General features: G+C 42.6%; 1 protein-coding gene across 1 annotated transcript in view; it reads left to right on the plus strand.

Moving 5' to 3' along the window:
• Positions 1–25,068, plus strand: part of vwa5b1 (von Willebrand factor A domain containing 5B1) — a 258,318-nt gene that overhangs the window by 196,575 nt on the left and 36,675 nt on the right. Inside the window, 2 exon segments of the mRNA XM_078557677.1 lie at positions 2,814–2,951; positions 4,560–4,679. Coding sequence (XP_078413803.1) covers positions 2,814–2,951; positions 4,560–4,679 — 258 coding nt within the window.

Below are 25,068 nucleotides of genomic sequence, written 5' to 3' on the forward strand. Positions count from 1 at the left end.
CCAGAGTGGCCCCAGCGAGCCTCACACCACTCACCCATCTTTTGGGGCCTCCTGTACAGCTGAGGATGCTCCGTGCCTGGAGTCAAGCCCCCTGCCACTGGGAACAGTCAGAGGCAGCCACAGGAGCTGCCGAGTACTGAGGTGGGCTGGTTACAAGGCCTGCCTCGATGCTCTAGATTTTGTCCCAGTTATGTGGTTGAAAATTAGGCCTTCTAACCCTTATACCTCCCTTAAACCCCCCATCCATTCCCTATGTTTCATCCATGAAAACTCATGCCCCTCCATTCACCCCAATGACCCCTCATACCCTACATGGCTACTTAACACCCCCCCCACCCGCCAACTCCCCATGGTCCCTTATAGCCCCTCTGTCAACTTAGTGCAAACTCATGCCAACCTATACATCTCATCACCCTTTGCTCATTCACCTGCCATGGGCAGACACCTAAAGTCATGCTAATATGAAATAAAACAAAGTTCTAAGTGTCTAGTTCAGACTTCACTATATAAAGAAAAAAACTTTCATTTATAAAAGCCCATTCAATACATTTAAAACCCCTTATGTATTTAATCCCTTATATTCATAGCCCCACATCAAAGAAAGATAGTCCATTAATAAATTCTTGGAGCTGTGATTATCTTAGGTTATGGAAGCAGTCAATCAGTAATGATAATAATAACCCTTAGGCTCATTGCCAACAAACAGCTATTGAAACTATAAGCACCAATATTTTTCAACTCAGAGACACACCAGGCTGTTTTTTTCAAAATTTAAAGAGCAAGGGTTTTAAATAACTTGACAGTTTGACAGGTTCACATACCTTATCCACCTCTTATAAACATTCACATCTATTCTCAAAAATCGTTAGTCACACACAGCGGGAAATGGAGCTTGCTTCAGTGAAAATAGGGTCTATTTGAACTCAGCACTGAATTGAAATGGCCCTACTGGGTTTGGGTTTCTCCATTGTCGCAATCATATCCTGTCCCCTTCTCCTACCGGAGAAAGTGTGTGTGTGAAGCTGACTACTCGATACATTCAGAAAGTACAAATACAGCGAGTGGTCAGCATCATTACAGACAGCTAATTTCCATTAATAACCATAACATCAAAAATGGTAACTTCACTTTTTCCTTAGATGTTGATTGGCCTATTGCAGACTTCAGGCATTTCTTTTTAATATTTTCTTTGATTGCACTATTTTTCCTTTTACCTTCACATTGCACATTGCATAAAAGCTCTGGCCTGCGAAACACCTGTTGTCACTGCCCTCTAATCTAAAATTACCCTTTTATCCTAATTCTTTGTTTCTTCATCACAACGTTTGTGAATCCCATTCCATACCTCTTTCTGGAGCTAGCAGTACCTTGTGCAAGACCTTCACAAATGCTTTCTGAAGCCCATCTATATAATCCATGCACCTAATGCATTGTTCCTCTTTATCTACAATCTGTGATTCTGTCAACAAACTCTGCTGAGTTAGACATCATCTACCATTCAGAAAATCAATTTATTCTTTTCCGAGTAGCCATTCTATTCTTGATTATAGATTCTAACAATTTTCACACAATGCCATTAAAATCACTGGCTGGAATTATTTTGTTTGTCCTTTCTTCCCCTGTTAAACAATGGATGTACTTCCCTGTCAGACAATGGATGTTCTTCCCTGTCAGACAATGGATGTTCTTCCCTGTCAGACAATGGATATTCTTCCCTGTCAGACAATGGATGTTCTTCCCTGTCAGACAATGGATGTTCGTCCCTGTCAGACAATGGATGTTCTTCCCTGTCAGACAATGGATGTTCTTCCCTGTCAGACAATGGATGTTCTTCCCTGTCAGACAATGGATGTTCTTCCCTGTCAGACAATGGATATTCTTCCCCTGTCAGACAATGGATGTTCTTCCCTGTCAGACAATGGATGTTCTTCCCTGTCAGACAATGGATGTTCTTCCCTGTCAGACAATGGATGTTCTTCCCTGTCAGACAATGGATGTTCTTCCCTGTCAGACAATGGATGTTCTTCCCCTGTCAGACAATGGATGTTCTTCCCCTGTCAGACAATGGATGTTCTTCCCCTGTCAGACAATGGATGTTCTTCCCTGTTAGACAGTGGATGTTCTTATTTATAAGACCATGCTACCTTGCAATCCTTTGGTATTATTTCTGAATCTAACAATATTTGGTGAACTATAATCAATGCAACCCTAATTTGTGCAACCATTACCTTTAACAGAGCTGTTTGGAAGTTTCCTGGGCTGGAAATTGAGATTTAAATGTTTTTAATGAATGACATAAATCATAGCAGCCCTCATGTTTGCAGTTCAGATGTAATTTCCATATTCAGCTGGTCACTGATTCTTTTATAATGGATGTGAATTTTATTTCTGATAGCCCTATCAGAGCTAATTCATGAACAAGGAATGTTCCAACAGAGTGGAGAACACCCAACACGGCTATTCCATATTATTACAACAGTTTCATGGTGAATTCATCCAACTACAGCAGCTTCATTTAATTGACATGCAACTTTGAAAACCCCATACAGTTTGTTTAGTAAACTCGTGCGGTTTGTCACTTTCTGTTGCCCAGTTGTGATGGATTGTAACCTGGGTACTATTTGCCCTGTGGATCTTGCAACACCTAGAGTTTATGTTTAAATAGATAGCCATCAGTTTTCTATTTTGTACTAATGTTACATAATGGAACTGGAAGTATTTGTGGATGGAAAAATAATTCTTTACAATGATCTTACTAGCACTTAAACAATCAGAAAACCAATACGTGCATTTTATTTTGCCTTTGTTTGCAGGTTCTGGAAGAAGATACCAACTGAATGCAATTCACACCAGCAAGGCATGTAATATCATTAGCAAATACACAGCTTTTGTACCAATGTATCTTGACAACAACGGATATCTGCCAAACATTACCGCATATCCAAATACAGGTACTTTCATGTTGTGAGTTACTTTGAGTTAATTTCAACTGAAACTTCAATCTTGGACAATATTACAATAAAATATGTCATTCTGTCTCCCTCGTATAACAAGTTCAGTCCTTTTCTCTGAGGGTGAGTGAATGATCAGATGGAGATTCCCACTCCTGTACTTTCTTATGTACCAATATTAGAAACACTCCACTATTGGCGATAGGCAGACTCAAACCTTGACAAACCCTCCCACTCCTCAGGAGTTAGAACAAGGAGGTTTGTCCATCTTGGATGGCAGAATGGAATGAAATTGTATACCTGCTAAAAGCTGTCAACAGCTGCTTTGGCAAAGTGCTGACTAAGAGGTTCAACAACAGAAGCAACAGACAGAGGAATAATATAGTAATCCACCAAGAATAATGAATACTCAACCTGACCCCAATGTTCCTGAAGAGATGTTACATAGCTGAGCAAATACTGAACAATTATCCATTATGACCGGGTGCATTTCCTGGGATTATTGAGAAAATTACAGGTATTAGGATGGATTCATTTTAATAAACTTGATATTTTGTTTATCTCTAGATGCACAACATATGCAGAGTTGTTACTGAATTGTCAAATTAGACAGTACTGCAGTCTACTATTTTTCTATTTTATCAGTACTAATATATCCAACTGTGTCATTCTGCAACCTCCTCTTCCTCTTTATATATTCATCGTGTTCAAATCAAGACTCATCTCATCTTCTTTAATGTTAACTCATCTCTCAGGATCTCAAAAGTGTGGAACTCCTTACCTTTCATTCTGCTTTACATTCTACAGAGTGTTGTAAGTTAGCTTTTGAGATCCAGGATTAATAGCTTCTTATTTTGTCATATTTTGTCCCGCTCCATTTTACACTAATAGTGTCTGCACTATAGATTTTGTTCCTTCACTGCACTTCCTCAGGAAACTATTCCCTTTGTACCTTCAGCACAGTGCGGTAACCCTGTGTATCTGACAACTTGATAACGATTAACATCTCTGTCCCAATGTCCACTCAGGTGCACAAATTGATTATATAGCTATAACTTCAGTATTTGTACTTTTAAAAATGAAACTAAATTGGGCCCCTACCCTTTAGGTCTCACTGTGCTGCTTCAATGTTATCCAGGTCTAGGAACTTTGAAATTAATGTTTCTGTGAGTGTGCAGTGCAATTATACAATATTTAAAATGGTGTCAGGTGAATGCAGACAGGGGGAAGAGGGAGTCATGATGGGGTGAGAAAAAGCAGAATTGAATGAATAGAAACTCTCAAACTAGAAGTGGTCAGAATTGAGATAAATCCTGACCTTTTTGAATAGGAATTACCCACTTCTGATCATTTCTGACTATCCTGATCTGGACTTTAGTGCAGTAATCACTCTTCACTCCTGAATGGTCCATCCACACTCCGCAATGTTCACAGCAGCAGTAATATTCCATAGGTTCACCTAACACAAGTTTCCTTTCCACTTGGAAGTGAAGATACTCTTCAATGGATTTCAAATGGCTTATTGTCCCTTTAAATGTTCAGTGCTTTGAAACACGTTGTTATTTTGCTAACTGCTTTTGCTTCATTGTGTTCTAAATCTTTTAATAGGTGTTGGTTCGAAGTTAAACAGTCAAAGGACGTCATGCTCGGGAAGCTGGAGGCACAGGGGTTACTCAATTGGTCTTGGCCGTTCTCAGTCTGAATATGCAGCTGATGAGGTTGATGATGGCTTTTCCACTCTATGTAAGACACAGAAATATTCATATTCTACCTTTTGTACAATCATAAGTTTAATTAAAAAGTTCTTTACATGTTTTAAATCTTTTCCTTCAGACATTGTCCTCCATAAATTAATTTGTAAATCCTGAGTGTGCAGCAACTTTGCTCATTTGAAGAGTTTCTATTGCTGAATTGTTTCAATCAGCAGTTGCTGGAGTAGCTGTTGCTCTGGATTCACCTGTTCACTTTAAGAGACAAATTCAAGAGCAGTGATTGCAATCACATTAAACTGATTTAATATTCTGGCTATGAACCTTCTCAAACAACATGCTAATGTAACCCCACTATTTAAAAAGGGAGACAGAGAGAAAACAGGGAACTATAGACCAGTCAGCCTGACGTCGGTAGTGGGGAAAATTCTAGAGTCCATTATAAAAGATTTAATAGCTGATCATGTGGAAAACAGTGTCAGAATCGGACAGAGTCAGCATGGATTTACAAAAGGGAAATCATGCTTGACAAATCTACTGGAATTTTTCGAGGATGTAACTAGTAGAGTTGATGCGGGGGAGCCAGTGGATGTGGTTTATTTGGACTTTCAGAAGGCTTTCGACAAAGTCCCACATAAGAAATTAGCGTGTAAAATTAAAGCACATGGGATTGGGGGTAGTGTATTGAGATGGATAGAAAACTGGTTGGCAGACAGGAAACAAAGAGTAGGAATAAATGGGTCTTTTTCTGAATGGCAGGCAGTGACTAGTGGGGTACTGCAGGGATCGGTGCTGGGACCCCAGTTATTCACAATATATATTAATGATTTAGATGAGGGAACTAAATGTAATATCTCCAAATTTGCAGATGAAACAAAGCTGGGTGGGAGGGTGAGCTGTGAGGAGGATGCAGAGATGCTTCAGTGTGATTTGGACAAGCTGTGTGAGTGGGCAAATGCATGGCAGATGCAGTATAATGTGGATAAATGTGAGGTTATCCATTTTGGTAGCAAAAACAGGAATGCAGGTTATTATCTGAATGGCTATAAATTGAGAGAGGGGAATGTGCAACGAGACCTGGGTGTCCTCGTACACCAGTCGCTGAAGGTAAGCAGGCAGGTGCAGCAGGTGGTAAAGAAGGCAAAAGGTATGTTGGCCTTCATAGCCAGAGGATTCGAGTACAGGAACAGGGATGTCTTGCTGCAATTGTACAGGGCTTTGGTGAGACCACACCTGGAATACTGTGTGCAGTTTTGGTCTCCTTATCTGAGGAAGGATGTATTTGCTATAGAGGGAGTGCAGCGAAGGTTTACCAGACTGATTCCTGGGATGATGGGACTGACATATGAGGAGAGATTGAGTCGATTAGGATTATATTCGCTGGAGTTCAGAAGAATGAGGGGGATCTCATAGAAACCTATAAAATTCTAACAGGGTAGATGCAGGAAGGATGTTCCCGATGATGGGAGAGTCCAGAACCAGGGGTCACAGTCTGAGGATATGGGGTAGACCATTTAGGACTGAGATGAGGAGAAATTTCTTCACCCAGAGAGTGGTGAGCCTGTGGAATTCACTACCACAGTGGTTTGGTCTCAAAGTAGTTGAGACCAAAACATTATATGTTTTCAAGAAGAAGTTAGATCTAGCTCTTGGGGCGAAAGGGATCAAAGGATATGGGGAGAAAGCAGGAGCAGGCTATTGAGTTGGGTGATCAGCCATGATCATAATGAATGGTGGAGCAGGCTCGAAGGGCCGAATGGCCTACTCCTGCTCCTAGTTTCTATGTTTCTAACAGGGAAATATCCTTGCAGGACAGAAATACAAAAACCATGTTGCAGTGCAGGGCTGAGAACTCAGTTTGTCTGTCAGGCATCAGCACCATTTTGAAAAAAAATCATCCTTGGGATGTAGGTGCTGGTGACAAGGGCGGTATATATTGTCCTTGAGAAGGTGTTGGTAATTTGCCTCTTGAAAGGCTACAGTCTGTATTATGAAGATACAGTCATACTGTTGATAGGGAGTTTACATAATGGTGCTGCAGTACAAAAAGATGAATCTCTTATTGTTAAAGTAAAGAGTGTCATTCTCACCAGCTGCTATTAGGAGCCACTGAACTCTCCAAGAAAAGAATGATCCTTTGAGTCACTAGATTCAAAGCTAAACATATGAATTGTGAAATGATTGGTATTGATTGCACCAACCAAGCTCAGAGCACCTGGGACTTTCAATAATTTTCATGCAATCCTGACAGGGTATCCAAAATGATGTGCAGCAACAACTTGGAGATGTCAGTGAAGCAGCTCTAAGTTTTAAGTAATTGTTGAAATTGTAGAACATAATGAAGTCTTAAATGTAAAACTCCTTTACTTCATTGGCCAGTTTAATTTTATTGGACAATTGGAAACAATTTTGAACTAATTGGATTGGACTTCAATGACAAATAGAGCAAGGAAAATCAACAACAACTTGCACTTAAGTCAAAGATGGAAAATTGGGAATAAATGTGATTAAGTTGTGTTTTATTGCATTTGTGCAAAGTGCCAAGTTTACACGAAGTTACTTATTATGGATTAAGGAAATTCCTAGTGTCTGTCTGTACATTTGGTAAGAAACAAAGTTTGTGCTGCAGTTGTGAGCTGTCTGGTGAGCTAAGCACAATTTGCAGGTTACACAAAAGAGCTATTTTATCTTCATTATTGGGACTCACCAAACCTATACATAGGACAATGAACACAAGTTAATTGAGGATAGTGATTGCATTCTACTGCTAAATATGGTGAAAAGGACAAAATGGGAACATAGCAACAGGAGAAGGTCATTTACCCCCTCAAGCCTTTTCCACCATTCAGTGAGATCATGGTTAATCTGAGGCCTAACTCCTAAACCTGCCTTTGCCCTATATCCATTAATATTGTTGGTCCAAAAATCTAAACCTCAGTTTTAAAATTAACAATTAATCTAGTATCAGTTGCCATTTGCAGGAGAGAGTTTCTAACTTCTACTACCATTTGTGTTCTCATGACTATGTAAGAGGTGCTTCCTTAAAGTAGCCTGTGAGCTAAGAATTTGTGTGTATGTGTGGCCTCTTTTTAATTTATGAATGATTCATTTTAAAAATAACCCAACGGACAAGCTTTAACCTTATAGAAGATAAAGGTTAGTTTATTACAAAGTACTGCTAAAAGTTATTTAAGTACAAGTGATAAAGTTATTAACTAAAAAATACAGTTGCAAAGATTAAAATGCAAATAAAGGGGAAAAAGTGATACTGGACGATGAGATTTCAATCAGTATCTGTGAAATATTGTTGTGAGCCCATTGATTTGAATTCTTTCTTTCCGAAGTGAAGGGTTTAAAACTTGAAGTCATATTCAGCAGCTGTGATGGTTTCTATAGTTGACTGTCTGAAGGTTGCCTGTATAGGTGGACTCAGATGGGGAGTAAGTGAAGGTATTTTTCCTTAAATCAAAATACATACAATGGCTGCTATGTTAATTTAGGTGAGTCATTGTTCACAAAGCAAAGAAGTCAATTAAATTGCAGTGTTTTGGAAAGTCCTTCCTGTCTCCTGTTCCCTCATAAGTAAAAGGGTTTTTCATACCTTTTCGGAGATTCAATTATGTTGTCCAAGCCTTCCTTGAATCTCAAGTCTCTTGTGATTGTTCTTGAGATAAGGACAGTCTGGCTGACAGCAGCTGGAATCCACAAGAGGAGTTGAAAAACCCCAGCAAGTTAGTTAAACACAATTTTCCCCTGATGAATCCATGCTGGCTTTCATTAATTATCCTGCACTTGTATAATTGATTATTGATTTTATCCCGTACTTTAGTTTTCAGAAGTTTCCCTACCACTGAGGTCAAACTGACTGGCCTGCAGTAGCCAGCTTCATCCTTGCACCCCTTTTTGAACAAGGGTGTAACATTCACAATTCTCCAGTCCTCTGGCACCTCCCCTGTGTCTAAGGAAGGCTGGAAGATTATCACTAGTGCCTCTGCAATTTCCACTCTCACTTCCCTCAATACCCTTGGATGCATCCCATCCAGTCCTGGTACCTTATCTATTTGAAGTAAAGATGGCCTTTATAACACCTCCTTCCTCTCAATTGTAAGTTCTTCTAGTGTACCAGTTACCTCCTCACTCACCTCGGCCTGGGTAGCAAGTTCTTCCTTTGTGAAGACAGATGCAAAGGACTCATTCGACGCCTCCACTATTTCTTCAGCGTCCACATGCAAGTCCCCTTTTTTTGTCCTTAATAGGCCTTATTCTTTCTTTAACTACCCTTTTATTATATACATGCTTATGGAAGACCTTGGGATTCCCTTTTATGTTCGCTGATATATTCAGCCTGATTCTCTATTGTATTTTCTACCTGACATCTGTCATAGGTGCACTTCTCCCTTTTCATCTTCACCTCTATCTCTCCTGTCATCCTGAGCACTCTGGATTTATTTGTCCTACCTTTCCCCTTCAAGGGAATATACTTTGATATTGTCTACATTACTTTTTCTTTGAAGGTGGCCCATTGTTCAGCCCCTGTCTTTTCTACCAACATTTGATTCCAACTCACTCAACTCCAGTGCATTCTCATCCCATCGAAGTTGGCTTTCTCCCAATTAATTATCCCTGCTCTGGATTGTTCCCTGTCCTTTTCCATGATTAACCTAAACCTTATGATACAATGGTCACTGTCCCCTAGAGGCTCTCCCAATGATATTTGATACACCTGGGCCAACTCATTCTCCAGAACCAGGTCCAACAGTGCATGTCCTCTCATTGGACTGGAAACATACTGCTGTAGAAAATTATCTCGAACACATTCCAGGAATTCTCACCCCTCTTGTCCCTTTGAACTATTCCTATCCCAGTCTATATTTGGATAAGTGAAGTCCCCCATTATGATTACTCTATAACTTTTGCAAATCTCCATAATCTCTTTGCAAATTTGTTTCTCCACATCCCTTCCGCTAATTGGTGGTCCATATACTACACTGATTAGTGTTATTGCACCTTTCTCATTCCTTACCTCTAGCCAGAGAGATTCCACCCTTGATTCCTCTGGAACACCCTCTCTCTCCAGTGCTGTAATGCCACCTTTAACCAATATTGCCTCTCCTCGCCCCCCCCCACCCCACCGCTTTTCTTCCTTTCCTGTCTCTCCTAAATACCTTGTACCCAGGAATATTCAACACCCAGTCCTGCCTGTCTTTAAGCCAGGTCTCTATTATAGCAATAATATCATAATTCCATTTGTTAACCTGTGCCTGCAGTTCACCAATCTTATTAATCACACTCCGTGCATTCACATACATGCACATTAACCCTGATTTAGGCTTTTTTACTTTCCCCCTTACTCTGACCCCTTATTGTTGCCTACTCTAATTCTATCAAACTCTCCAAGTATTCTATCTATCTTGATGCAACTCTCTGATATATTCTCATTATCAGTTGATACTTCACTATTTCCCACTGCCAGTTTTTCCCCTTTGCGCTCTGAATCTGCTTTCAGGACCTCATCCCTTTTCCTACCTATGTCATTGGTCCCAATGTGGACTACGACCTCTGGCTGTTTACCCTCCCCAAAAGAATGTCCTGCAGCCGCTTTGTGACATCCTTTACCTTGGCACCAGGAGGCAACATACCATCCTGGAGTCGCGTCTACAGCCGCAGAAACGCCTGTCTTCTCCCCGAACAATGGAATCTCCTACAGCTGTAGCACTTCCACTCTTCCTCCTCCCCTCCTGTGCAGCTGAGCCACCTGTGGTGCCACAGACCTGGCTCTTGCTACAGTCCCTCTGAGGAACCATCTCACTCACCAGTATCTAAAATGGAAAAGTGGTTAGAGAGCGAGATAACCTTGGGGATTCCTGCAAAACCTGCCTGTTTCTCTTAGATACTCTGGTGGTCACCCATTCCCTCTCTGCCTGTGTAATTCTTAGCTGTGGTGTGTCCACCTCTCTAAATGTGCTTTCCATGTAATCCCCAGCCTTGCGGATGCACCACACTGACTCCAGCCGCAGCTCAAGCTCTGCAACTCGGAGCTCAAGTTTGTGCAGCTGGTGACACTTCCTGCAGATGTAGTCATCGAGGGCACTTTGCACCTGCACAACTTCCCACATCTCGCAAGATGGACATGGCCGAACTGCACTGACATACCTTATACTTTATATAAAGCCCATTTACTACAGCATTTACCATTCTTTCCTTAATTATAGACTTTTGCAATTTCTCAACAACAGAATTTAGGCTAACTGGTTTATAATTCAATGGCAAACCGCTGCAGTACTTTTCCAAGAATAACCATGGCCCAATCCAATGGAAGTCTGTGGTCACCAACACCCTCTTGGGGCCTGAAGATTTCCCTCGCTCACCTTTCTTAAATAGCAGCGTGTATACCTTTCTAGTCCAAAGGAACATTTCCTGAATTGTGAGACTTCAGAAGATTACAGTTAGGGGGTTGAATTTTCTAAGTGGGGTTAGGAAACTGATGCCAGGATGAATTGCAGTCCCAACCTCATAGAAACATAGAAAACTAGGAGCAGGAGTAGGTCATTCAGCCCTTTGATCCTGCTCCAGCGTTCAATATGATCATGGCTGATCCTCTCTCTCAACGCCATACTCCCTCTCTCTCTCCACATCTTTAGAGTTTAGAAATCCATCTATTTCCTTCCTAAATATATTCAGTGACTTGGCCTCCACAGCCTTTGTGGTAGAGAATTCCACAGGTTCACCACCCTCTGAATGAAGAAGTTTCCCCTCATCTCAGTCCCAAATGGCCTACCCTGTATCCTGAGATTGTGACTCCTTGTTCTAGACACCCCAGCTAGAGGAAACATCGCCCCTGCATCCAGTCTGTCCACCCCTTTCAGAATTTTATACGTTTCAATCAGATCCCCTCTCATTCTTCTCAACTCCAGGGAATACAGGGATAGTCGACCCAATCCCTCCTCATACGACAATCCTGCCATCCCAGGGATCAGTCCGGTGAACCTTTGCTGCACTCCCTCTATGGCAAGGAGGTAAGGAGACTAAAACTGTACACAATACTCCAGGTGTGGTCTCACCAGGGCCCTGCATAGCTGCCTCAATTGTGTTACACATTACACTATTGTTAAATGTAAATGCCCTAATTGAGCAGGAGGTGAGCAATGTGCCCCATTAGTGGCACTGAGCTTCTCCAGGTGCCAGCGGCAAAAGCAGAAAGTAGCCAGGATAGGGCAAATGCTGCCTTGCTGAAGAGAGCAGGAAGCTTCTCAGAGCAGCAGTAGAGATGATGGCTGAATGGCTAAAACTGAGGCATTGTGCAGGATTCTCAAGGGCACAAAAATTCTTAACATTGATAAGAATTTTCCCTTTGCTCACTGTTAACCTAGCAGCTGTGCACTAACATGTGTCAGACTGTTGGTGTTTGACGAAATCTCGATTGGGAATTGCAGTCCCAACCTCCACAAGCTCCTGGAGGGTCCGAATGGGACGTTAATTGGAGGTGAGCAGCCCATTCCTTCTCAAACACCCTCACTTTAAAAGTTACAAACTGTGCTGAAGGCATCAGGATCTCTGGGACCACGACTTTTAAATTACACCCATACTGGGTCCTAACCCCAACGACACCACCTGTAATGCTCTGTTACTTCCTTTAAAATCCTGGGATGGAAACTATCTGCCCCACATGGGGATTTGTGACTCTTTAGTGACATTATTTTCTTCATTACTGTTTATCAGGTGTTAATTTTGCTGATCAAGTGCTTGGTCAGAAGGCCCAATGTCCTACCATTGGGATCAAAAGCAGGTCCCGAGCCCCTATTCCAGAGACCCAGGGTAATGCTCTGGGGACCCTGGTGTGAATCCCGCCACAGCAGATCGGCGGGGGGCGGGGGGTTGGGTGGGGGGGTGCGGGGGTTTGGGAGTGCGGGGGGGTTTGGGGGGCCGGGGGGTTGGGGGGTCCGGCGGGGTTGGGGGGGATGGTGGTGCAGGAAAGTGGCTGCTAATTGGCCAGTGCAGTGAGTTAATTGGCTGCCTGTCTCTAGTCCGCAGGCTGTGCTGCTCTCATCCCTGCATCTGGGAATCTGTTATACTGGAAGGAACACTCCTGATTATTTCTGCCACCATTTTAATAGCCCTCCCATAACCCCCCACCCACACCAGCCACCCCACCCACCCACCAGCCCGTCTGATAAAATGCAGCCCCTGTTTCTAATTCAGTATTAATTTCCTTGGGATGTCTGGCATACAGACCTCACACACTGACCTCACACGCTGACCTCACACGCTGACCTCACACGCTGACCTCACACGCTGACCTCACACGCTGACCTCACACGCTGACCTCACACGCTGACCTCACACGCTGACCCCACACGCTGACCCCACACACTGACCTCACACACTGACCACATACACTGACCTCACACACTGACCACACACACTGACCACACACACTGACCCCACACACTGACCACACACACTGACCTCACACACTGACCTCACACACTGACCACACACACTGACCCCACACACTGACCACACACACTGACCACACACACTGACCTCACACACTGACCACACACACTGACCCCACACGCTGACCTTACACACTGACCACACACACTGACCCCACACACTGACCTCACACACTGACCTCACACAATGACCTCACACGCTGACCTCACACGCTGACCACACACGCTGACCACACACGCTGACCTCACACGCTGACCTCACGCTGACCTCACACGCTGACCCCACACGCTGACCCTACACGCTGACCTCACACGCTGACCTCACACGCTGACCTCACACGCTGACCTCACACGCTGACCTCACACGCTGACCTCACACGCTGACCACACACACTGACCTCACACACTGACCTCACACACTGACCTCACACACTGACCACACACACTGACCACACATACTGACCACACACACTGACCTCACACACTGACCACACACACTGACCTCACACTCTGACCTCACATTCTGACCTCACACACTGACCTCACACACTGACCTCACACACTGACCTCACACACTGCCCTCACACACTGACCTCACACACTGACCTCACATACAGATCTCACACACTGACCTCACATACAGATCTCACACACTGACCTCACATACAGATCTCACACACTGACCTCACACACTGACCGCACACACTGACCGCACACACTGACCTCATACACTGACCTCACATACAGATCTCACACACTGACCTCACATACAGATCTCACACACTGACCTCACATACAGATCTCACACACTGACCTCACACACTGACCGCACACACTGACCGCACACACTGACCTCATACACTGACCTCACATACAGACCTCACACACTGACCTCACACACTGACCTCACACTCTGTCCACACACACTGACCTCACACTGACCTCACACTGACCTCACACTGACCTCACACTGACCTCATGTACTGACCTCACGTACTGACCTCACGTACTGACCTCACGTACTGACCTCACGTACTGACCTCACACACTGACCTCACACTCTGTCCACACACACTGTCCACACACACTGACCACACACACTGACCTCCCACTGACCTCCCACTGACCTCCCACTGACCTCCCACTGACCTCCCACTGACCTCCCACTGACCTCACGTACTGACTTCACGTACTGACTTCACGTATTGACCTCACGTACTGACCTCACGTACTGACCTCACACACTGACCTCACACACTGACCTCACACACTGACCTCACACACTGACCTCACACACTGACCTCACGTACTGACCTCACACACTGACCTCACACACTGACCGCACACACTGACCTCACACACTGACCTCACACACTGACCACACATACTGACCACACATACTGACCTCACACACTGACCTCACATACAGACCTTTTGCTCTATTGCAAAGTCTGATGTAAAGTAATTATTCAGCATGACTGCCATGTCCATATTTTAAATTTATAATGCAGCTGTCGACAGTTTTCACGAGGTCCACATTGCTCCTCATTGCCATTTTTCTTTAATATTGTAAAGAAAAATTTCTGTTGATGTTTTTATCCCTTGGAAGTGTTTTTCCATAATCCCTTTTTGTAACTGTTACTATCTGTTTTGCTGGTCTTTGTATCTTTCCCATTTGTCAGGATCTGTGCTCTGTTTGCATTTTTGGATTTGTTGTCTTTCAGTTTTATTTCCCTCTTTAGTTGTTCATGGCTCTCTTTTCTGGGCAGGTGAGGGGTATAAAGTGGTTCAGTAGTTTATTTTGAAAACCAGTCGCTAATTCTCTGTTGTTTTATCCATTAACTGATTTGTCTACTTTGAATAATGTCTGTTTCATCACATTGGTGTCACCATTACCTCAATCTAAAAATCTTAACAGCTGTTTTGCATTTTCCCCTTTCAAACACTATGAAGAAGGAGCCGGATTAGGCAATTCAGCCCCTCGAGCCTGCTCTGCCATTTAATAAGACCATGGCTAAAAGTAACCTGAAATCTGCATCCCGCCTACCCCCAATAACCTATCACCCCCTTGTTTACCAACAACCTGCCCACCTCTGCCTTAAGAATATTCAAAGGCTCTGCTTCCACCACCTTTTCAGGAAGGGAGTTCCAAAGACTCATGACCCTCTGAGTGAAAACATTTCACCACATCTCTGTTTTAAATGGGCGACCCCTTATTTTTAAACAGTGACCCCTAGTTCTAGATTCTTCCACAAGAGGAAACATTCTCTCCACATCCACCCTGTCCAGACTGCTCAGGATCTTATATGTTTCAATCAAGCCACCTTTTACTCTTCTAAATTCCAGTGGATACAAGCCTAGCCTGTCCAACCTTTCCTCATAAGACAACCCACCCATTCCAGGTATTAGACTAGTAAACCTTCTCTGAACTGCTTCCAATTCATTTACATCCTTCCTTAAATAAGGAGACCAATACTATACAGAGTACTCCAGATATGGTCTCGCCAATGCCCTGTATAACTGAAGCATAACCTCCCTACTTTTCTATTCAATTCCCCTCACAATAAATGATAACATTCTATTAGCTTTCCTAATTACCTGCTGTACCTGCATATTAGCCTTTTGTGATCATGCACTAGGACACCCAGATCTCTCTGAATCTCAGAGCTCTGCAATCTCTCACCACTTAGATAATAAGCTTCTCTTTTATTCTTCCTGCCAAAATGAACAATTTCACATTTTCTCACATTATACTCCATTTGCCAGATCTCTGCCCACTCACTTAGCCTATCGATATCTTTTTGTAGCCTCCTTATGTCCTCTTCATTATTTACTTTCCTACCTATTTGTGCTGTTAGAAAAATGTTCACCCACCATTAGACTAAAATAAATCAGTCTAATTACTCATTACTAAATTTAGTTTGGTCTTCCATGAAAAGGAGGAACAAGAAGGCCAAGTATGATTCAATTTGCAAATTCTTGCTTGAAGGACAAAGCAATGTTCAGTGGTAAATGTTTCCAAGTTCAAAATCTTGACTCTTTGCCTTTGTCACTTCACTGTAAGTGAAATGGCACATAACTCCTTCATTGTGGATGACAATGCCAATGCCCCTTTTATTTAATTAGATGAACACTTAGACCAAAGGTGGGATTGTGCAGGAATGCTGAATTTGTTAATCCCCTATCTGATTTCACTGTTCGAACACCATCTTGTCTCCATCAGAGTGTCATAGGTAGAGTCTATTGAAACTTCGAAGGTAAAGTTGGCTCAATATTTGGAGGGTGACACGTAGCTATGGGAGAAAGCAGGTTAGTAGGTGTAGTATAAGGGTGTCCAACAGAACAAGGGTTAATGTTCCATTTATTTCAGATTTCTACAATTCACAGCACTTTGTTCTTGTATTGTAGGATTAGTTTTGAATTGCTCAAATGATCCTTCAAGTGTCTTTCCTTTGATGTAAACTTCTAAAGTTCTATAATTCCGTGAACAATAACTTAATGCAGTAATTCTTGTGTCTGTGCTTCAACTATTACAAAAAAACACTATTTATTCTGCTATATTGCTAGTTTAGAGAAATGAATTATCCTCCTGAAAATGCCCAAGTGTCTGATGCACCAAAATTGTCTCATAAATTTTTACCATTTTAGCTATAAACATTTAGTTGAATAATCATTGGCTGTTGAGATTAATTTTCAATCAGGACAACATCCATCTATTTTTCACATGTTTATATGGTGCACACATACACATACACTATTTGACATTTAGTTGCGCTGTTATGGAACTGAAACAAGTTAACTGGTACAAATGATTTTCAGGCATTTTGCCCTGTGCAATGCATGTCATGGGGCTAGCTCAGAATAAAAACTATTCGATATGGAGGAGATGATACAATTAGCATGAAACTGATTGTCAGCCCAATCCACACCAATCAAATTTCATACTGTGCTTCAGACTGTAGGGTTGTTGTTCAGAGCTATTTTCACTGCAGAAAATTATACTTATTTAGATAAATGTTAACAAGCAGATTGGTCCATTGCAAGACCTCACTCTGCTGAACATTTTTAACACTATGTGTAGATGTGCAGAATATAACACAATCTAATACTAGCCCAGTGTTCCAAGTGTGACCATAACCTTGGGTGACCTGTTTTATTTTCCAGCAATTATGGAATGTTGACATATGGGATTCACTGAATCAATAGAAGTCAAAACTGCAAATGAAATATAAATTTGCTGTGCGAATTTGCTTTAGAAAGCATTCTTCAATTATAAATCAATGTAAGAGATGATTTTGTAACCTGTTCCCAGCCAAGGAGTTGTATTCACAGGGAGTGTGTGTTGGACTTTGTAGTTGAAATGAAAAAGGCATGGGTTGAGAATTTTTTTGTTTAAGTATCAGTCCATTTATTTTTTCTCTTCTTCACCCCCTCCTGGTGATATGACACTTGTTGTTCCAAAACACCTACTGCTCATAAGCTGCTCTTGAGAAAGTGGACGAGAAAGAAAGATTGGTTTGCATTTCCATACCATCTTTAATAACCTTGGTACATTCCAAAGTACTTTACAGTAAATGAAATACTTCTGAAATGTAGCCATTGTTGTAACTTAGGAAATGTGGTAGTCCAATTACATACAGCAAGATCCCACAAACAGCAACAAGGTAATGGCTAAATAATTTGTTTCATGTTCATTGAGGGGTAAATATTGACCCCAATATTTACAACTGAAAGTGGGTTTAGAAGAAGAGAGGGGATTCTGATCAGGAGTGGCAGGTAAGCAGATGAACAATACTGGTAGCAGGAGAGACATATGAGCAAAGAGGTTAAGCAAAGGCAGTAAATAAGGAAAATATATTTAATTAATTAGGGATATTGATAAGTGTCAGGTACAGAGCTTACTGTCCAGTGGAGAGAAAGAATAGTGATTCAAAATAAACTGGAAAGTATATTTGGCATGCAATGGAAAAAGGCCCTAACTCCTGTTTGTAGATTTAATGAATGTCCAAAGTGTTTGTTTCTGCTGCAGATTTCTGCACCTGAGAGTTAATGCTGACTTTCCCCTTTTGGCACTAATTGTAAAATCTCACTTTAAGAAGAGTTGTTCACCCTGAAGTAACATACACATTGGCTGTTAACTGGCATTCCAAGCACTCTGCTACTTAAAATTATCACAGCATCTATGCAGGAATCTTTCATGATAAATGTTGGTTGTCATTCACTGCCAGCAGAGCTATTTAATAAGCCTTTTCTCACTTCCGAGGAATATTCGGCAGTTGCTTTAGCCATAACCATTACTTTGATATATGTACTTTTGTGGATGTTATCAATTTCTTCCCCTTTATTTATTCCTACTGATTTCAATCTCCTTATCTTACTCCTTCATTTTCTGGAGCCTGCCCAGGTTCCATGTGGACTTATTAGATAGATTTCCTTCAGAAAATTGTAATTTTAGATATAGTAAATGAATAATTTGATGCATGACATACAGGGAGTGTCACATGCTGGGAAGATAAAGGTGGCTTTAGACCTATGATTCTTGTTACGGACAGGAGAGAGAGAGAGAGAGAGAGAGAGAGGCAAACTGAACGTCATTATCCTCTCACCGTCTGTCTGTAAGCAGGGGTGTTTTTGAATTATTTTGAAAGTAGGTCAGGGTGTGTTTCCCCAAACTCTCAGTTTGTGTGATCCCATTTTATAGGTAACACACAGCAAACTCTTTATGATTAACTCAGAAGGTTAGTTTATTTCACATTCAAACCCGAGAGGGGGATGTTTGCAACCACACGCGCATATATACACACACACACACACACGCACAAATGCATGTGCACACACACATACATACATGCACACACACACACACACACGCACAAATGCATGTGCACGCACACATACAGACACACACACACACACACACATGCGCACAAATGCATGCGCGTGCATGCACACATACATACACACACAGACACAAATTTTTACAACTATGGATAACAACAGTAAAAGAACCACAGAAGTGAATATTAGTTCACATGATTTCCAGAGAAGCCAATTTCCAGAGGGAGTTTCTTTCATGGGGGATGTTCAGTTCAGATGAGTCCCTGGTTGGAGACAGCAACACAGAAGTCATTGAAAGCATAGGGAAAAGTTTTTAAAATAAAACAGGCTTCGAGAAATTGAGAGATGGTTACCAGCTGCTTTATCAGCCGGGAGCCCTGCTGTTGTTTTTTTCAAGTAGAAGTAATCAGCAGACTGATCTGTGAGGCTGGAAATGAAAATTAAAACTGTCCAAGAGGCCTGAAGCATGGGGTCACATGATGTGGCCCGTTAGTGAGTTAATTGCAGTTTCATGAAAAGTTTCTATGCTTCTGGCCAAAATCCATTGTTTTCCTAGGAGTGAAATGGTGGTTATTAACACCTCTTCAAGTATAACAAGTTTTGATGCCTCTGTCTTTGTTATTGCCCTGGCTGGGGAGCCAATTCATCTGTTTGTGATTCTAGTTTTGTGATTATAATGTGGCTTTACAATGGGATGTGAGAATCCACAAGGATGAGAGTGGAACTCTTGCCATTGTAGTCTTTGTTGGAAGCTTCCAGAACACATGGCCAATCTTGTGAGTCATGTGGCCTGTAGCAGCCATCTTTTGGTTCAGCAAACGCTCATTTTAAAATTGCATTAAAAAGAATAAAGTATTGATGTACACAGTTTTGATTTCTTTACATGTCTTATTGATATGACATTCTCAAAACTGTCCAACACCAGCAGCTCCCTCACCTTATTGGGACTGAATTGATCAAGATTGATCACTCTGATTAGTCAATCACACTAGTTTTATTATATCCTGTGACCATCAGGGTGGTAGTTGGTGAACTAAATAGATCTTGGTCTTTCTTCATCTCACAATTCTTATCTTTCTATTGGTTCAATGAATTACCAGTTTGAGTCGTTATAATTGTTATCTTTTCCCAAGATTATATCTGGTTGGTATATTTAGATTAATGATGTATAGAAAGGGAAGAGGCATGTTGGTGCCAGCCCCCAGCTGGATAAATGGGGAGAGTTGGTGAGAGGAAGGGCATCTGTTTGTAAAACCACCCACCAAATCCAAAAATGATGGTTGACATGAATGCAGATAGAGAAGGGTGATTAACCAGCATTGTGGAGACTCCATGTAACATGGTAAAAAAACAAGAGAGAGAGAGAGAGAGAGAAAGAGGCAGTTAGAAAAAGTGGTAGATGGATAGTGAGCAAAAGATAATCAGTGGGAAACAGTTATTTTTGTGTCCCTGAGCATCATGGAGCTAAAGGAGATGAACTCATTTATTTAGATGTTTTATTTCATGTCCTTTTCTTCACTTTATCATTTAACTAGACAGACTTTTATTCAAATATTGAAAGCATGACTCAAAAATGTACCCACAAGTAAACATAAGAAACATTTTTTTAAAATGTCCCCAATGCCCCATAAGTTCTTTCATCAAGGCCTGCTGGGTTCTGAGACCACCACTGAGTGTGTTTGTTCTGTAAGCTTTACTTTGTTTTGAGATGGAAACACATATGGACAGACTGATACCAAACTTCAATCTCTGGGCTTTCCATTAACTGAAAACCCACAAAACAGAGAATGAGGCAGTGCAAACTCCAAAGAGGTTCATATACGGAAGGTACAAGAAGGTAAATAAAACGTTTAGATGTTGATTCATTTTTAACAAAAATAGCTAGAACAGCTAAGATAGATTAACTTAGGTAAAGAATAGATAATAACATTAAGGAGGTAAAAAGAGAGAATCATGAGAAGCAGGACTAGGAGGACAAGCAGCAATAACGTGTTGACATTTCTAATTGACCTTGTATTTTACATGTTTTTATTCAGCAGGGTTAATAAGTTGTAATAATTTAATTACTGCTACATGAGTTTTTATTTAAGCATTGTTTGTGCAAGTTACAAACTTACAAAACAATTTGGCAGAGGAAGAATGTCTCTTTCCTGGACCTGCCACAACCAACAGCTTATATTTAAATTGCAACTTTAATATAATAAAATGTCTCAAGGCACCTCGAAGGAGCAAAATCTGACACCGATGACCCACATAAGGGCAGATGTTAGGGCAGATGGCCAAAAAATAGAGGTTTTAAGGAGCATCTTAAAGGAGGAAAGTGAGGTAGAGAGGCAGAGAGATTTAGGGAGAGAATTCCAGAACTTAGGGCCCAGGCAGCTGAAGGAACAGCTACCAATGGTGGATTGATTAAAATTTGGGATGCTCAAGAGGCCAGAATTAGATGAATGCAGATATCTTGGAGGGTTGTGGGACTGCTGGAGGTTACAGAGATAGGGAGGGGAGGCCACAGAGGATTTGAAAACAAGGATGATCATTTTAAAATCAAGATGCTAATTTTAAAATCAAGATGCTAATTGACTGGGAGCCAGTGTAGGTCAGCAAGCACAGGGGTGGTAAGTGAATGGGACTTGGCGTGAGTTAAGACACAACAGCAGAGTTTTGGATGACCTGAAGTTTATGGAGGGTAGAATGTGGGAGAGCAGCCAGGAGGGCACTGGAATAACCGATTATAAATGCATGACTAAAGGTTTCAGCTGTGGATGAACTGAGGCACAAACAGAGACAGGTGATGTTACACAGATGGAAATGGGTGGTCTTTGTGATGATGTTTGGAAGCTCATCTCAGGACCAACTATGACACCAAGGCTGTGAGCAGCCTTGTTCTGCCTCAGGCAGTTGCCAGGGAGAGGGATGGAATCAGTGCCAAGGAAATGGAGTTTAGAGCAGCGATTGAGGACAATGGCTTCGGTCTTCTCAATATTTAATTGGAGGACATTTCTGCTCATCCAATACTGGATGTGGATAAGCAGCCTGATAATTTAGCAATGGTGGAGGAGTCGAGAGAGTTGATGGTGAGGTCTAGCTACTGTATAATACTGACGGTATTTTCAATTATATTGCCAAAGGGCAGCATCTATATGAGAAAGAGCAGCGGGTGAAGGATGGACCTTTGGAGAGCACCAGACATAACAGTGCAGGAGCAGAAAGAGAAACCATTGCAAATGATTCTCTGGCTATGATTAGACAAGAACGGAACTAGGTGAGAGCAGACACCCCCAGCTGGATCACAGTGGAAAGCAGATTGAGGAGTGTGAGGTCAATTGTGCAGGCTGGTTAAGAAAACTGAGGAGAAGCAGTTCACCTTCATCACAGTCACAAAGGATGTCATTTGTGATTTTGATAAGAGCTGTATCGGTACTGTGGCAGGGACAAAAACCTGAGTGAAGGGATACAAACATGGAGTTCCGGGAAAGATAGGCACAGTGTTTGGAGGCACAACACATTCAAGGACTTGGAGAGGAAAGAGAGGTTGGAGATGGTAGCTTGCAAGGACAGTGGGGTGAAGGGTTGGTGTTGTGAAGAGAGGGGTGATGAGAGCAGATTTAAATGAGGGAGGAACAACACCTGAAGAGAGGAAACTATTTACAGTATTGGCTAACATGGGGACCAGGAGGGAAAGTTGGGTGATCAGCAGTTTAGTGGGAATAGGGTTGAGGGAACAGGAGGTGGGTCTCATGGACAAGATGAGTTCAGAGAGTGCAAGAGGGGAGGTAAGAGAGAAGCTAGAGAATGATGTGGATACAGGGCTAGGGCAAGAAGGAGATTGAAGTTGGGCCTGGTGGGCCAGTGGAAGGGAGGGTCGTAGCAGAGGAGGCTGATTGGCTAATCTCAATCTTAATGACAAAGAAGTCTTTGAGTTCCTTGCACTTTTTGCTAGAGGTGAGAGTGGAGGAAATAGGGGAGAAGGGAGGGTGGAGGAGATAGAGGAGAGGGGAGGATGGAGGAGATAGGGGAGAGGGGAGGATGGAGGAGATAGGGGAGAGGGGAGGGTGGAGGAGATAGGGGAGAGGGGAGGGTGGAGGAGATAGGGGAGAGGGGAGGGTGGAGGAGATAGGGGAGAGGGGAGGGTGGAGGAGATAGGGGAGAGGGGAGGGTGGAGGAGATAGGGGAGAGGGGAGGGTGGAGGAGATAGGGGAGAGGGGAGGGTGGAGGAGATAGGGGAGAGGGGAGGGTGGAGGAGATAGGGGAGAGGGGAGGGTGGAGGAGATAGGGGAGAGGGGAGGGTGGAGGAGATAGGGGAGAGGGGAGGGTGGAGGAGATAGGGGAGAGGGGAGGGTGGAGGAGATAGGGGAGAGGGGAGGGTGGAGGGGAGAGGGGAGGGTGGAGGAGATAGGGGAGAGGGGAGGGTGGAGGAGAAAGTGGAGAGGGGAGGGTGGAGGAGATAGGGGAGAGGGGAGGGTGGAGGAGATAGGGGAGAGGGGAGGGTGGAGGAGATAGGGGAGAGGGGAGGGTGGAGGAAATGGGGAGGGTGGAGGAGATAGGGGAGAGGGGAGGGTGGAGGAAATGGGGAGGGTGGAGGAGATAGGGGAGAGGGGATGGTGGAGGAGATAGGGGAGAGGGGAGGGTGGAGGAGATAGGGAGAGGGGTGTTATGATCCCAGCTGAGGTTACCACTGGACGAGGCTGATCCCAGAGTGGAACCCAGCTTGATAGATCCTAACTTTTAATGTGTTTGTTTAGATACATGGAGAGTGGCTAATGAACAGTTACCAGAGTCAGTTAATGAATTTTTAACAAAAGAATAAAACATTTATTAAACAAGGAAAGATGAACTAGATTCCAATACTCCTTCACCCACAACTATACCTTTACAGATATATACAGATTTGTAAGGATAACACAAGTTAAAAAAGCTGTCTTATGCTCTAATGTTCTCAGGTTTACATGGACTGTGTACTTACTATGGCACCCTGTGGTCAGACACACCCACACTCTGAAACCAAGTGACAGATGCCATCTCAATCAGATGTTATGGATCTCTCTTCTACTTCCACTGTGAGCCAACCAGTCTCACTGAACTCTACTCTCCAAGAACTCGCCTTGGAATCTTCTCCCAAACTGATACTTTCTCTCAGACATCTTCCACTAGGGTTCACCTCCAGAATTTCAAACTCCCTTCCAATGTTCCTTTTCCTGGGTCACCACATGTATTCAAGCTGCCTTCCACGCACTCTCTCTCTCTCACCGACTCAGCCATCAACGGTACCACTGCTCCACATGCCCATAGCAAAGAGTTACAGACCTTCAGTTGTCTCTTTGGACCTTCTGGCCTCTTCTCAAGCCTTTATCTCTTTAATCTTGAAGCTTTAAACTTGAAACTTGGAGCCTTTCTCTGCCCCTCACTCTTAACTTCTCTTAATAGGACCTTTACCAGGTTCCTGTCCTTCCTTTGACTAGAAGGTCTTCTTGGGACATTCCCCTGTTCCACTCCCCTGGATTTTTGTGTCTTTTCCTTAGTTTGGGACTGGCTATCTGCCCCTTCTAGGCTGCTTCTCTGGCAGCTATCTTCAAAACCAGCTGAACTCCAACAGCGTCCAAAACAAACCGTTGTTTCTCTTCTTCTGTGTCTGTGCCTGTGGGAGGGACCTGCATCTCTGAGCCCCTGTTGCTAGGCAACAGTCCAAATCCACTACCCTTGTTTACCTTAGCTTAAGTTGTAAAACTCTCATTAGAAATGCAGGCACCTTTTTTAAAGTGAAACTAAAACTTAATTAGACCTTTCTTAACACACAAATACAGAAATATAAATCAAACTTAAACATTAAAGCTAAAACTCATTCCTAACACCCACAAACACAAATATAACTTACTTAAACTGGCTTCATTTCCTAACAAGGGTTTAAAAGATGATTTGCAGTAGAGAAAGAAACTGGGGGTTATCTTTGCTTTCCAGGATGATCATGGAATAGTGAACAGTTTTAGCAGACGAGAGCTGATGGTGCTTTATGTTGTCCAGCCAGACCTGGTGGTGAATAGCAAAACCAGTTGTCTGCCATATTCATTAAAGTCTACTTTCCTTAATCTTAAGGAAGCAGCGATGAGGGCCAAAGCA

Source organism: Cetorhinus maximus, chromosome 15 (genome assembly GCF_964194155.1).
Source record: "Cetorhinus maximus chromosome 15, sCetMax3.hap1.1, whole genome shotgun sequence".
Taxonomy (NCBI): Eukaryota; Metazoa; Chordata; class Chondrichthyes; order Lamniformes; family Cetorhinidae; genus Cetorhinus; species Cetorhinus maximus.